The sequence below is a fragment of the Danio rerio genome, chromosome 4, assembly GCF_052040795.2.
Source record: "Danio rerio strain M-AB ecotype USA chromosome 4, GRCz13ab, whole genome shotgun sequence".
In the NCBI taxonomy this organism is placed as follows: Eukaryota; Metazoa; Chordata; class Actinopteri; order Cypriniformes; family Danionidae; genus Danio; species Danio rerio.
In genome coordinates, this window is record NC_141024.2 from 74,022,216 (window position 1) to 74,038,332 (window position 16,117).

The 16,117-nt window shown below is 33.9% G+C and overlaps 2 protein-coding genes across 6 annotated transcripts in view; one reads left to right on the top strand and one right to left on the bottom strand.

Moving 5' to 3' along the window:
* Positions 1-16,117, bottom strand: part of slco1d1 (solute carrier organic anion transporter family, member 1D1) — a 790,174-nt gene that overhangs the window by 413,432 nt on the left and 360,625 nt on the right. The gene's annotated exons all lie outside the window — the stretch shown is intronic.
* The window catches only part of si:cabz01066312.1, a 109,540-nt gene that overhangs the window by 31,072 nt on the left and 62,351 nt on the right, over positions 1-16,117 (top strand). For all 5 annotated transcript variants that reach the window (NM_001442733.1, NM_001442734.1, NM_001442735.1 and 2 more), the window contains exons 2-3: positions 6,921-7,143; positions 11,336-11,518. In NM_001442733.1, coding sequence (NP_001429662.1) covers positions 6,921-7,143; positions 11,336-11,518 — 406 coding nt within the window. The remainder of the gene's footprint in view (positions 1-6,920; positions 7,144-11,335; positions 11,519-16,117) is intronic.

Sequence of the window (16,117 nt, forward strand, 5' to 3'; positions counted from 1 at the left end):
AAAATGTTATTATTATTACATTTATGTAATTAAAATTTAATAAAATAAATAAATTAAAATAAGTAAATGAATTAAAATAAGTTGAATTAAAGAAATAAAATAAATTAAAATAAGTAAATAGAATTAAATAAATACAAATTAATTAAAATAAATAAATAAATAAATAAATAATTGAATTGAAATAAATAAATAGAATAACTCAAATATATATATAAATGAAAATTATAAAACAAATGAATTAAAATAAAAATATAAAAATAAATAGAAATAACTAAATAGAATTAAATAAACACAAATTCATTAATAAAATACATTTATTAAAATAGATAATTAAATAGAATTAATAAACAAAGAAAGAAATAGAATGAAATGAAAAAAATATTTAAAATTATTAAAATAAATATATAAAAATGAATAAATATGTTTATTATACTGATTATAGGTTATTTACAGTGTAAATGAAAAGTAACCAGGTATCAACAGTGTGTACGGGTAATAGTGCATGTCAGAAAACGAACATTACACCAACAGTATGTGTGTTGATGGTAGTGTGATGGTCCGGGGCTGTTTTGCTGCTTGCTGTGAAATCTGCCGTGTACCAAAATAAAGTGAACTTGGGTTCTGCAGCAGGACATTGAATCAAAGCACATCAGCAAGTCGGCTTCTGAATGGCTGAAGAAAGTAAATGAAAACTTTAGAGTGGCCTAGTCAATGTCCTGACCTGAATCTAATTGAGATGCTGTGGCGTGACCTTATAACTGTGGTCCACGCTCGAAGACGCTCCAATGCGGCTGAATTACAACAAGGATGAGTGGCTAAAATTCCTCTACAGCACTGTAACGGACTTGCAAGCATGCTGATAAGAGAAAAATCAGTACACTTTTCCCCACTACTGTATATAATCAGACATCCAAACAACCTGCTCTTTTCATTGTATAAAGGAGGACTATTGTGTCTCACCTTGTGCATGGAGCAGTAACAGCAATGTGATTTACCAATAAAATTGATTAATTAATTAAGATTAATATGTAAAAATAAATAAATGAATGGAAATAAATTGAATTAATAAAATTTTATAAATTATTAAATTACTGTAATTAATTAAAATGTAATAAAATAAAATAAATTAATTAAAATAAGTAAATTAATTAAAATAAATTGAATTAAAGAAATAAAATAAATTAAAATAAGTAAATAGAATTAAATAAATACAAGTTAATTAAAATAAATAAATAAATAATTAAATTGGAATAAATAAATAAAATAACTCATATATATATATATATATATATATATATATATATATATATATATATATATATATATAAATAGAATTAAATGAAAAATTATAAAACAAATGAATAAAAATAAAAATATAAAAATAGTTTGAAATAAATAAACAGAATTAAATAAACACAAATTAATTAATAAAATAAATTTATTAAAATAGATAATTAAATAGAATTAATAAACAAAGAAAGAAATAGAATTAAATGAAAAAATTATAAAAAATATTAAAATAAATATATAAAAATAAATAAATTCAAATAAATACATACATACAAATAAATAATTGAATTTAAAAACATTATTAAAATAAATAAAAATAAATAGTTAAATACAATTAAATAAATAAAAATAAATAATTAATTAAATTAATGTATTAAAATAAAAAATTGAATTAAATATATAAAAACATAAATGAAATAATTAAAATAAATATTTTAAAGTAGATACATGAAAACTTAATAAATGAATTTAAATAAACTGAATTATTCAATTGTTGTTATTATTAAATTTTATTGAATTAATTTAATTGAATTAATTAAAATAAATAAATTTAATTAAATAGATAAGTGAATTGAAATAAATAAATTAAATCAAATGAATGAAAATAAATTAATAAATTGAATAAATATAAATAAATTAGTTAATATATGAATTGAAATAAGTATTTAATTAATTAAAATGAATAAATTAAGTAAATGTAATTAAATAAATAAAAATTAATTAATTAATTATTTATTAAACAATATATATATATATATATATATATATATATATATATATATATATATATATATATATATATATATATATATATATATTACTTTTACTCAAGTTTTATTTAATTTTATTTTATTCGAAATGAACTTCTTTATTTTAATGTCCAATAGCAATCCCAAATCAAATCCTGTTGAAACTGGGTGTTCATCTGAACCGAACTCGTGTTGAAATGGGAAATAGATCGCACCCTCATAAATGTCTCACAATATCTTTTACAGTATGTATAATTACACACGCAGAGGCGTCAGATGGTCCAACACTGACATCATTTGTGGTCGAGGGCTTTTGGCGCGCTTTTGGGTTTTTACGAGACCTTTTTATTTATTCTCAAGCCTTTTAAGATTTATGCTGGTCAGAGGGAGCTTGTCATTGTAATCTGGCATGGTTTTCAGCCATGAGTTCATGTATGAGTGCAGGCAGGAGAAGCTCTGAAAACAAGTGACAAGCTGAACACTTGAGTGCCTGTAGAGCTTGGAGATGCTGGAGATGTCACGGGGAGAAGACACAAGGGTTTGACTGGTGTTACTATCTGTGACCGCTCAACTAGATAAAGCTTGCAGCTGGAGAATCATGTCATGAACCGAGCTTAAGAACAGAGTAGCACTATTTAAAGGGGATATCATCTATTCATTTTCCATTCGGCTTAGTTATTAATCAAGGGTCGCCACAGTGGAATGAACCGCCAACTTATACAGCATATGTTTTACACAGCGGAACCCAGCATCCACACACTCTTGCAATCACACACATACCGAATGTCTTTGGTCCCACGCCAACACAGGGAGAACATGCAATGCCAACTGACATTCGGGACTCGAACCAGCGACCTTCTTGCTCTGAGGCAATCATGCTACCCACTGCGCCACGTGACACACTTAAAAGGGATAGTTCAGCAAATAATGGTTTACGCACCCTTTCAAACCTTCATGAGTTTCTTGTTGAAAACAACTTAAAACCAGTAACCATTGACTTCCATAGTAGGAAAAACAAATACTATGGAGGTCAATGGTTACAGGTTTCCAACATTTTTCAAAATATCTTCTTTGTTCAACAACAAAGAAAATCATAAAGGTCTAAAACAAGTTAAGGGTGCGTAAATGATGACATTCACCCATTCTTAGTCCCTTTGTTCATCAGGGGTCGCCACAGTGGAATGAACCACCAACTCATTCATTCATTCATTATAATTTCTTTGGCTTCATCCCTTTATTCATCAGGGGGCTGCCACAGTGGAATGAACTGCCAACTCATTCATTCATTATTTTTTCTTCGGCTTCATCCCTTTGTTCTTCAGGGGTTGCCACAGCGGAATGAACCACCAACTCATTCATTCATTATTATTTCTTCAGCTTCATCCCTTTATTCATCAGGGGGCTGCCACAGTGGAATGAACCACCAACTCATTCATTCATTATTATTTCTTCGGCTTCATCCCTTTGTTCATCAGGGGGTTGCCACAGTGGAATGAACTGCCAACTCATTCATTCATTATTTTTTCTTCAGCTTCATCCCTTTGTTCATCAGGGGGCTGCCACAGTGGAATGAACCACCAACTCATTTATTCATTATTATTTCTTCAGCTTCATCTCTTTATTCATCAGGGGGCTGCCACAGTGGAATGAACTGCCAACTCATTCATTCATCATTATTTCTTCAGCTTCATCCCTTTGTTCATCAGGGGGCTGCCACAGTGGAATGAACCACCATCTCATTCATTCATTCATTCATTCATTCATTGATTCATTATTATTTATTCGGTTTCATCCCTTTGTTCATCAGGGGGCTGCCACCGTGGAATGAACCACCAACTCATTCATTCATTATTATTTTTTCAGCTTCATCCCTTTGTTCATCAGGGGGCTGCCACAGTGGAATGAACCGCCAACTCATTCAATAATTCATTATTATTTCTTCGGCTTCATCCCTTCATCAGGGGGCTGCCACAGTGGAATGAACCGCCAACTCATTCATTCATTATTATTTCTTCAGCTTCATCCCTTTATTCATCAGGGGGCTGCCACAGTGGAATGAACCACCAACTCATTCATTCATTATTATTTCTTCAGCTTCATCCCTTTATTCATCAGGGGGCTGCCACAGTGGAATCAACCGCCAACTCATTCATTCATTATTATTTATTCAGCTTCATCCAGCTGCAACCCAGTACTGGGAAATACCCATGCACAACAAACAACTGCGTATATATAGTGGATCTACAGTGGTGGGAAAAAGTCTTTGCCCCTACCTGATTTCTCACTCATTGTCACGGTTTAATGTTGCCCGTTCTCTTTCTTATGGTGGAGTCATGAACACTCGCCTCAGCTGAGGCCAGCAGTTCTTTGGGTGTTGTTGTGGGGTCTTTTGAGACCTCTTGGATGGGTTGTCGTTGCATTCTTGGGGTGATTTTGGTTATGAGTTATGAGTTCAATGCTAAGTCAATGGGGCTTTTCGCAATTTCCCGGCTCATTTTTTGGAAAACCGAAAGTCGGATCAGTTAGAAAAGACATAGCAACCCGAGTCAGACTAGTCTGAAGGTCTACCAGAAATTTGAGGGATGTAGCTTGAAAGGCTTGAGAGGAGATGCACTTTAAAATTTGCCTCAGAAGAAGACTTTCTCAAGCCACCAAAAAGTCATCAGCACTGTGTTTGTGATCCACAACTCTTCAGAAATATCAGAATAAGTGCTGAAAATGAAAAGGCAGAGCAGCAGTTGGCGTTGAAGGAAAGGTTTCAATAATGAAAGCAGAAAAACGTGAGTAAATGAAGCCCGGGGTGTGACTGTTTACCTACCGTGTAGCCAGAGCTTCCTCTCTCGCTGTGCTGGAACAGAGACTCTCTGTTCAGAAACATACTCGTATTCATGTCACTTTCAGTGAATCTAGTATTCCTGAAGACTTTTTGAAAGCATTAGAAGCACAAATCCCATGTTTTAATGTTTTTCGGCCCCTTGTATGTTAGTTATCAACCTAGCATGAATCGCTAGTTATGCTGTAGGCATCAGATGTAATGTTTGCATCCTTAAAATTGACACTTTGCTATCTAGCGACTCAGATTTGTTGAATTTGTTGTTGTTGTTTTCACGAATTTAAATCGTACAACATCACAATGTAATATCTGATATACCGTTTCATTCACTCCTTCATTTGAAAGTATTTTAAGTGCATTAGTGTAGTGTGCACTGTACTCTTGCTTCGCTTGATTCTTTATTCGGTGTGTTGATCTTTTACCAAACTTGTTTCAATAAGTAGCTTGTTATTCGCACTCATAACTATTGAAGGATGTGCAAAAAGAAAGCCCTGCCCCATGTTATATATTTAGATTGGTTAGAAGTACTTCAGCAAACTAAAATGAAAGTCTCAGCGACTTCCGGTTCAGACTTGTCATTTGGTTTTTATTTTTGTGTATTTTTTGTTTTTTATGTTTTATTTTGTTAGTCTTTTGTTAGTTTTTTATTTGTTTTGTTTTTTTTCTGTTTTTTTTTTAGTTTTTCATTTTTGTTTGTTTTGTTTTTTGTTGTTTTTGTTTGTCTTGTGATTGTTTTGTTATTTTTGTTTGTTTTTTGTTTGTTTTGTTAGCTTTTTGCTGGTTTTGTTTGTCTTTTGATTGTTTTGTTTGTTTTGTTAGCTTTTTGTTGGTTTTGTTTGTCTTTTGATTGTTTTGTTTGTTTTGTTAGCTTTTTGTTGGTTTTGTTTGTCTTTTGTTGGTTTTGTTTGTCTTTTGATTGTTTTGTTTGTTTTGTTAGCTTTTTGTTGGTTTTGTTTGTCTTTTGTTGGTTTTGTTTGTGTTTTGATTGTTTTTTTTTTTTGTTTTTTAGCGTTTTGTTGGTTTTGTTTGTCTTTTGTTTGTTTTGTTGTTTTTTGTTTTGCTGTCTTTGTTTTGTTATTTTTGCTTGTTGTTTTGTTTGTTTTACTTTTTTAGTTTGATTTATTTGTTTTGTTAGTTTTTTGTTGTTTGTTGTCTTAGTTTTTTGTTGGTTTTGTTTGTTTTTCGTTTCTTTAGTTTCTTTGTATTTTGATTGTTAGTTTTTTTATTATTTAGTTTTATTTTTGTTTGTTTTGTTAGTTTTTTGTTGGTTTTCTTAATTTTTCTTTGATTTGTTTTGTTATTTTTTTGTTGTTTGTTTTTGTTTGTTTAGTTAGTTTTTTGGTTTTGTGTTTTTTTTTTGTTTTGTGCTCTTTTTTGTTTTGTTTAGTTTTTTGTTTGTTTAGTTTTGTGTTCTTTATTTTATTTTTTGTTTGCTCTGTGCTCTTTTTTGTTTAGTTTAGTTTTTTGTTTGTTTTGTTGAATTTGGGGCTTAATATAAATCTTATTTGTACAATGTCAAACCGAGGAAGGCATTGAGTTGAAATGTTTGTGGTTTTGTTTTCCAAACAATGTAAAATAAAAAACAATGGAAAGATGCACAAAAAGAATGCCCTGCCCTCTAATAAATATTAGGTTTCAGTTAGAAGTACATCAGCAAACTGAAAGTCTCAGCAACATCTGGTTCTAGACTTCATCAACATTTTTGTTGTCTTTTGTTTTTTCATTTTCGTGTTTTAAACTTTTTTGTTTTATTTTGTTCAGCAAACTGAAATGAAAGTCACAACAACTTCCGATTCTCGCAGACTTTTAGCATTTCATAAGTCTTATTTTTGGTTTGTTTTTAGTTTTGAGTATTACTGTTTCTGTCAAATAATGTACAATGAAAAAGGTCAAAACCAGTAAAATCAAGTATTTAAATGAGTTATTAAAGGAGTGCAGATCACTAGCTACTTCTTTAAACAAAGTAATTGAATTGTTTCTGTTCTCCCAGCACCAAAACACTTACTTAGTGATCCTGTATTTCAATCAATACTCTATGTTTTTTCCAGGGTTCGTCCACAGTTGGCGAAGGAAAAGATCGAGGGGTGTCACATCTGCACACTTGTGACTCCTGGGGAGCCGCAGGTCATTCTGGGAAAAGACAAGGCCTTCACGTTTGACTATGTTTTTGACATGGACTCACAGCAGGATAGCCTCTACAGCAACTGCACTGAGAAACTCATCGAGGGCTGTTTTGAAGGATATAATGCCACAATCTTTGCCTACGGACAGGTAAGATGGTCAGAGGACAAAAACAGAATGTAATGAGACCTTAACTAATTCAACTTACACTGACAATCATTTTCATTCTCAGATTTTTACTTTAACGTTATAAACACATAAAAAGCTTTACATTTTAGTTTTTCTACTCCAAAACGGTCTGTTCACGCTCCTTTAAAGTTCTGTCTGTCTGTCTGTCCGTCTGTTCGTCCGTTTCTCCGTCCATCCATATATTTCTATTAATTCATTTTGTTAGTTTATTTGTTTATTAAATTTATTAATCCCTGTATTTATATATATTTTTATTTTTTTATTTGTTTGTTTGTTTGTTTGATTTATCTGTATATCTATTTAATTATTTGTTTATTTTGTTTATTGAGTTTGTTTGTTAAATTTATTTTTTTATGTATTTGTAATTTTTTGTTTGCTTATTTGTTTGTTTGATGTATCAATCTATCTATGTATTTATTAATTTTGTTTGTATATATTTTTATTTATTAGTTAATTTGTATGTTTAATTTATTTATTTGTTCATTTTGTTTGTTTGATTTGTCTATTTATTTATTTATTTATTTATTTATTTTTTATTGGTTTGTTTGTTTAATTTACCTATGTATTTATTAGTTTATTTTGTTTATTAGTTTGCTTATTTATTGTTATTAGTTTGTTTGTTTGCTTATTTTTTAATTATTTGTTTGCTTGTTTGATTTATTTATTTATTTAAAAAATATTTGCTTATTTATTTTTATTAGTTTGTTTGCTTATTTATTTATGTATTTATTTGTTTGATTTATTGATTTATTTAATTTTTTTTGCTTATTGATTTATTTATTTGTTTGTTTGATTTATTTATTGATTTATTTATTTTTATTTGCTTATTTATTTGTTTGTCTGTTAGTTTGTTTGCTTGTGTATTTATTTGTTTGTTTGTTCAATTTATCTGTCTATTAATTAATTTATTTTGTTTATTAGTTTGCTTATTTATTTTTATTAGTTTGTTTGTTTGCTTATTTATTTATTTGTTGGCTTATGCATTTATTTATTTGTTTATTTTGTTTATGTGTTTGTTAATTTTATAAAATGCATTGATTAATAATGATCAACTGTTTTGTAATTGTTTTCTCAGATATCAGCAGTTGTGTAGCTCGTCTTGTTTGCCTCAAGTGCAGCGAATAAATCATTAAACTTTTTTTTTTTTTCCCTGAAACTGACTGACAGACATGTTCTGACAGGAACGCCCTAAGCTTTTCCCCCCTTTTTATTTTTTTAAATCAAACTCATTACTAAAAAGGGCTATTCCTCTCAGCAGAGTTGGTATATTAAAGGTCTTTGAATCATGATAGAACGCTCCCTCATGAGAGTCTCTTTGTGTGTGTTCCTCAGTCTTTGTTATTTCTCCCCTGTTGTTGGGGGTCTGGTCCTGCTGTCAGCGGGTGATGTGCGCTCAGGCTCCGCGTGTCATTCCTCAGTGTGTCGATAGCAACAGAGACCCCGGACTTCTTTTGTCTGGGTGTCCGGCCCCCCCTCTGTTGCCCCTGCTAAACACAAAATGTCTCTAGTTCACGTCTACCAACCATATCAACTGCACAGACCATGAAGCCTAACTTTTCAATGCTATTTTCAGGAGTTTGGACTCGCTCAGAGAGATTTTGTATCATTTGTGAGATATATAACCTCAAAATAATCTTATGTGACCTTTTATCTACTGACAGCTTGTGTCAGGAGGTTTATTGATTTCTAGTGTCAGCAAAAAATAAATAGGACATTTTATTAAATTGGAAAAATAATGATTGTAATCAAATGGGTTTTTCTTTTACATTTTTTTCCGGTTTGCAATCGATTGATCACATTTCCAAATCAAATAATCAATTGGATCAAATTAAATCCAGTAGATGTTTTTATCATTAATGGAAGAATTATTTTTTTTTTACAGAACTCTTAAAATCAATCCCAGCTCACACAGAAGGCTGCTGTAGCTTTAAAAAGTCAATTCACGACAGGGAAACTTGTTTTCTTTACTTTCTTTTTTATTCTTTACAAAGGAACAATTTAGACTTTAAATTGTGTATTGGTTAAAAATGAATGAACATATGAACGAGTGAACAAACAAACAAACAAACATATTAATGAGTGAACAAAGAATGAATGAACGAACATATGAGTGAGTGGACAAACGAACCAAGGAACGAACATACGAATGAGTGAACAAACAAACGAACGAATATATGAACGAGTGAACAAATGAGCGAAGAACATATGAACAAGTGAACAAATGAATGAACATATGAAAAAGTAAATGAATGAACATATGAACGAGTGAACAAACGAACGAACATATGAACAAGTGAACAAACAAACAAACATGAATGAGCAAACGTAAACGATTGAACATGAATGAGTGAATAAAAATGAGCGAGTGAGCAAATGAACTAATGAACAGTAAGGACTGAACAAACAAATGAATGAACCAACATATGATCGATTGAACGAATGAACGACCATAAATGAGTGAACAAACAAACAAATGAACATGAATGAGTGAACAAACAAACGAACACATGAATGAGTGAACAAACAAACGAACACATGAATGAGTGAACAAAGGATCAAACGAACAAACATCAACGGGTGAATGAACGTACATATGAACGAGTGAACAAACGAATGAACAAACATATCGAGAGAATAAATGAATTAACAAACAAAATGAGCGAACGAACGAATAAACAAACATGATTAAGTTAACGAACGAACATATGAACCAGTGAACAAACAAACAACTGAACAAACATGATCGAGTAAATGAATGAACGAACATATAAACGAGTAAACAAATAAACAAACATGAACGAGTGAACAAACAAATGAACAAGCAAACATGCCTAAGTGAACGGACTAATAAAAGAAATATATGAACGAGTGAACAAACAGGAACGAGTGAACAAGCATATTAACAAGTGAACAAACATATGAACAAACATGATCGAGTGAATGAACAAACGAACATATGAATGAGTGAACAAACAAATAAACAAGCAAACATGACCGAGTGAACAATCTAACAAATATATGAGCAAGTGAACAAAGAAACGAATGAGCAAACATGAACAAGTGAACAAACTAACGAATGTATGAACAAGTGTGCAAACGAACGAACAAACTTTAACGAGTGAAAAAACTAACAAATGAACAAACGTATAATCGAGTAAATTACCAAACAAACATATCAACGAGTGAGCGAACGAACGAACATATGAACGGGTGAACAAATGAACAAACATATGAATGAGTGAACAAACAAACGAAAAAACATATAAACGAGTGAACGAATGAACGAGCATATGAACAAGTGAACAAACAAACGAAGAAATGAGTATATGTACCAGTGAATGAACAAACATGATTGAGTGAGCGAACAAAAATACATATGAACAGGTGAACGAATGAACGAACATATGAACAAGTGAACAAACAAACGAAGGAACAAACATATGATTCAAATGAGTGAACAAACAAACATATAAACAAGTAAACAAATGAACGAACATATGAACCATTGATCAAACGAACGAATGATCATGAACGAGTGAACAAACGAACAAACATATGAACGAGATATCAAACGAATAAATTACCATGAACGAGTGAACAAATGAACAAACATATGAACGAGATATCAAACGAACGAACATATGAACGAGTGAACAAACGAACAAACATATGAATGAGATATCAAACGAATAAATGACCATGAACGAGTGAACAAACGAACATATGAACGAATGAAAAAACGAACCAACATATGAACGAGTGAACAAACGAACGAACATATGATTGAGCAAATGAACGAACTCCCCATTTTGGCCAATTAAAATATAAAAAAAAATTATAAACATAAATTAAATGCAAGTATCAGGTAATATATGTGAAAATAAAATGTTTAAATATCGCTGAACAAATGTTCTGATATCATTCAGCATTAATGGATACTTGTTTTATGGAAAATAATAACAAACTTCTTTGAAACACCTTGAAACTGGATTTAATTTTTAACGAGTGGTCGTTTTTAGATCTCTAAGTCTGACATGATCTGCAGTATTTCTGTAAAGGTAATGTTCAGAACACGCCAAACTGCACAACTCATGTCTTCTGCAGAGTGGTTTGTGTTGTCTAATCTTCCGTCCTGAATGTTTATTTCTTTCAGACCGGTTCGGGAAAGACGTACACCATGGGCACCGGGTTTGACGTGAACATCACTGATGAGGAATTGGGGATCATTCCACGGGCCGTGAGTCACCTCTTCAGGGGCATCGAGGAGCGCAGGCAGGCTGCCACTGAGCAGGGACGACCCGTTCCTGAGTTCAAGATCAACGCGCAGTTCCTGGAGGTGAACGAATCGCAAATGTAGACTGGTCGCTTTAGCTGCGTTATAAACAGTCGGTGTCGTTTACATTGGTGTGTTTTTATTTTGATAATAGCGTATGCAATATCAATATTTTACCTTTATATATTGTCATTTAGCAGACGCTTTTGTCCAAAGTGGTTTAAAATTGACGAGCGATTCACAACAACAAGTGCTGATTATACAAAGAAACTATCTGTGCTCGCAGAATTAAGTGCTCGAGTTCTGGGGAAGGAAAAGTGTTTCTACAGGTGGTTTGTCAACCCCACTCACCTGCGTGAGGCACTTTCAGAATTAAATAATGTTTTGAGGTTGTCGTGTGGAGGAGAAAAGAAGGGTCCTGGTTTTGTTAAGAGGGGTTCAGGGTGGGTTCGGTCGATATACGATGCATTCTTCCATCGCTGATGGCCGATAGACATCGGGATGCTGAGAAGGCATCGCGATCCTCCGCCCTGCCCCCATCGAAGCAGCAACCCGCTCGCGAAAAACACACACTCAGGTTCCGTTTACGCGAACACGTCTTGGTTTTTGTTCCAAAATGGCATGTTTAAACAAAAACGATCCACTCTGGCGTTTTACGCAGCATTTCTGAACAGCCCTCCGTTCTCACTATACAACCGAAAACGCACGTCATGTGACCACGCACATGCACACAGTCATGCGCTGCAGCATATGCGGATGTCTGAGCTCCAGCAGCCAGCGGGTGCTTTGAGCACAAACCCCCAGAGAGCAGTGCACGTCAGACAGTTTATCAAGGATTCGCCGCTGGATGGCGTCTCACAGTAGTTGTTCAACGTAATATTTAATTCCTCTTGTCTTTTTAGCGACTCTTCGTTCTTTTGAGTCTATCAGGTCATGTGTCACAGCGTCAGTACACTGCTGCAGTCTTTCTCTTTCACGCTTGTACTCAGTTATTTTGTGTAAACCTCAGATGCTGTTGGTTGAGCACCTTTTTAGCAACCAAGATTGCGGACGCTATTATACTGACACAGATCACATTGCCTATTCATGAGTCCCGCGGAAAAAGTGATTGACAGGTGGTCATTTGTGTGTAGCTTATCTTCATTTATTGATGATTTGGTTATGGGTAAAACTAAAATGGTAGTTCGTTATGAGTTAATTAATTATTCATAAATAATGAATTCACCGCCGCCTAGGTCGACAATGTCATCGTCCTTCGCGATGTTTCACATTAGACATCGTACGATGCCAAATTGGTCGACATCGCCCAACCCTAGGTTCAGTTGATTGTGGAAAAAGATTGTAGCAAATCAGCATTACAAGTGGGAATGGGAAGGTCGTTCCACCAGTACGGAACAGTGAATATAAAGGTTTTGGAAAGGGATTTCGCAGAGAAGGGCGAAGCAGTGGCGCAGTAGGTAGTGCTGTCGCCTCACAGCAAGAAGGTCGCTGGTTCGAGCCTCGCCTCAGTTGGCGTTTTCTGTGTGGAGTTTGCATGTTCTCCTTGCGTTCGCGTGGGTTTCCTCCGGGTGCTCCGGTTTCCCCCACAGTCCAAAGACATGCGGTACAGGAGAATTGGGTAGGCTAAATTGTCCCTAGTGTATGAGAGTGTGTGTCTGTGTTTGTGGATGTTTCCCAGAGATGGGTTGCGGCTGGAAGGCTGAAACTTGCTGGATAAGTTGGCGGTTCATTCCGCTGTGGCGACCCCGGATTAATAAAGGGACTAAGCTGACACGAAAATGAATGAATGAATATCGCAGAGAAACGCAATAAATTAACTATCTGTGCTAAGCATTTTCTTGTTTGGCACGCATAAGTTATTTATGCAAATTAGATGGCACCTTTACACCCCTGATAACGGTACAGATTATTTGCGAGAGCAAAAAATAAAAACGCAATAACGAGTGAGTTTTTGTAAAGTTTGTTCTAAAATTCGACCGCAGTAACCCAACTTGTAGAATCGAGGACGAGTCGTGTTTTCATCCTAAAACATTAACACACTTCTGTGTGATTCTGTGGTCAATTATTTTGAATTTAATGCTAAATCAAGCCAATTCATGCCAGGACACGGTAAGGTGACGCCAAACCACTAAAGTAGACGAAAACCAAAGTTATCTGGTTCCGTCTGGACCAAAAGCTGCACATGAACGCACCAAACGGCAGACGGCAGCCGACTGAAACTAGAACATGCGTTCTGCACCTTTTTCTGCTCCAGCAGGGGGCAGTGATCTGTTTTCTCATTCCACAAAGAAAAACTAGAAGATGAAATGGCCACAAGTGTAAACAAAGCGTTTAGCATGATTATCACAGTAAATGTGGCTCACCATGGAGAGATTCGCTTGTGCAAACACATCAGATAGTCTTATAATCCATTCATTCATTTTCTTTCGGCTCGGTCCCTTATTTATTAGGGGTCGCCGCAGCGGAATGAACCGCCAACTACTCCAGCATATGTTTTACACAGTGGATGGCCTTCCAGCCGCAACCCAGTACTGGAAAACACCTATACACACTCATTCTCACAGACACTTATACACTACGGCCAATTTAGTTAATCAATTCCCCTACAGCGCTTGTGTTTGGACTGTGGGGGAAACACAAAAACACGGGGAGAACATGCAAACTCCACACAGAAATGCCAGCTGACCTAGCTGGGACTCGAAACAGTGACCTTCTTGCTTTGAGTTGTTAGCACTGTCGCGCCTCTAATAATCCATATCATTTGCAAATATTTTGAGAAACAACCGACCGTCGGCTTGATGTGTCCCGGCTATACGTACAGGCACGACTATCAGAATTCACCCCCTAGTGGCCGTCGCTCTCAATATTTTATTGTAGTTGAATGTGTCAACATACAAGATAATCTTGTTCCTTGTGACCTGCATGGCTAGTTTTGTGAAAATGCCTACAGAATCTCATCAAATTGTGTGATATACTAAATTACGAATATCATGATATATATATATATACAAAATTCTGATACTTAACGAAGCAGGCCGTATTTTGCCCACACTGATTTGTTTGTGTGTCCAGTAAAGGACTGCGAAGGCAAGAGCCTTTCTTCTCAGTGTATTCACTATGGTGGAATGAATGTAAACACAAATACATCGACCGCCAACAGTTTTGGAGGGAACATGTAAACGTCATTAAGCAAATTAAATTAATTGACTCGGTTATGATTAATGAAGACGTTTTCAAAAGATGTCCGTTTGTTCTGATTACGAAAGTATCTTGTGCAGTGGACAACACTTGAATACAGCCGGTCGTGCAGCCGCATGCAGTCTAGCCACAGATCAGTGTTTTCTGCATATGCATTGTAATGGGATCTTCCGCTCTGTCGCTTGTCGTTCGTCACGAGCAGTGGAAAGGCGGCTTCAGTCTTGAACTATACAGAGCTTTCAATGTGTTTCTGACAGCACTTCTCAGTTTTTAATGTACATTAAACAACACAAAAGCCTGACATAAAGATTTTAATAGCCAAATAAAATATAAAGAGTATATATTGGGAATATATAACAACAAAAGCTGCACTAGAGGCTCAAACTGGACAGATATAGCGGATTAATTGCAGAAATTCGGCAAAATTCTTTAAACTATGCAATTATTATTGTGGTGGGCAAAACCTAATGCTATCCAGTGTGTTCTAGAATTGTTTTTGTAATGCTAATGCAAATGTTGCTAGGTAATTTGTTTGTTTTTACATTATATACATATGTCCACGGCTACGTAAATACGTTAAATACGTTGCTATGATGATGTTTCCTTGCAGCTTGTGTTGACAAATCCACTAGAGGGCGCTGTGTGCATTTTTGCTAATCTCAAATGTATAGCTGGGCTGCGTTTTCTTATCTGTGTCATATAAATGTCTTTCCCAAACACATCCTGCTCCTTAGTATGACACCATACAAGGCAAGCTACCGAGCAAACTGACCACATTGAACATCAAGTCATTAATACAGAGATAAAAAATTGACATCTTACATTGGCTTCAAAAAACACCGCAACAAAGGATTATAGGACTATCATTCATTGATTTTTGATATTTTGACAACAATATTAGATCCGTTTATTAACATGTTTTTTATTGCCAATGTTAGATGTCAACGTTTGATGCGTTTTTTTGACGCCAATATTAGATGTCAATTTTTAACGTGCTTTTTGACGCCAATATTAGATGTCAATTTTTAACGTGCTTTTTGACGCCAATATTAGATGTCAATTTTTAACGTGCTTTTTGACGCCAATATTAGATGTCAATTTTTAGCGTGTTTTTTGACCAATATTAGATGTCAGTGTTTGGTGGTTTTGATGACAATGTTTCATGTAATTATTTAACTTTTTTTACGCCAATACTAGATGTGATTTGTTTATGTTTTTTGACACCAATATTACATGTGATTTTTTTTGTGTGTGTGTTTTTGACGCCAATGTTAATTATATTTTTTTAGTTTTTTACGCCATTATTAGATGTTCATTTTTAGACTTTTTTTAAAGCCAATGTTAAATGTCAATTTTTGAGTGTTTTTTTTTTTTTGCCAATGTTAGATATCAAGTTTTGAAATGGTTTTTTTACGACAATGTTAAATGTCAATTTTATATGTTTTTTTTACCACAATGTTAGAT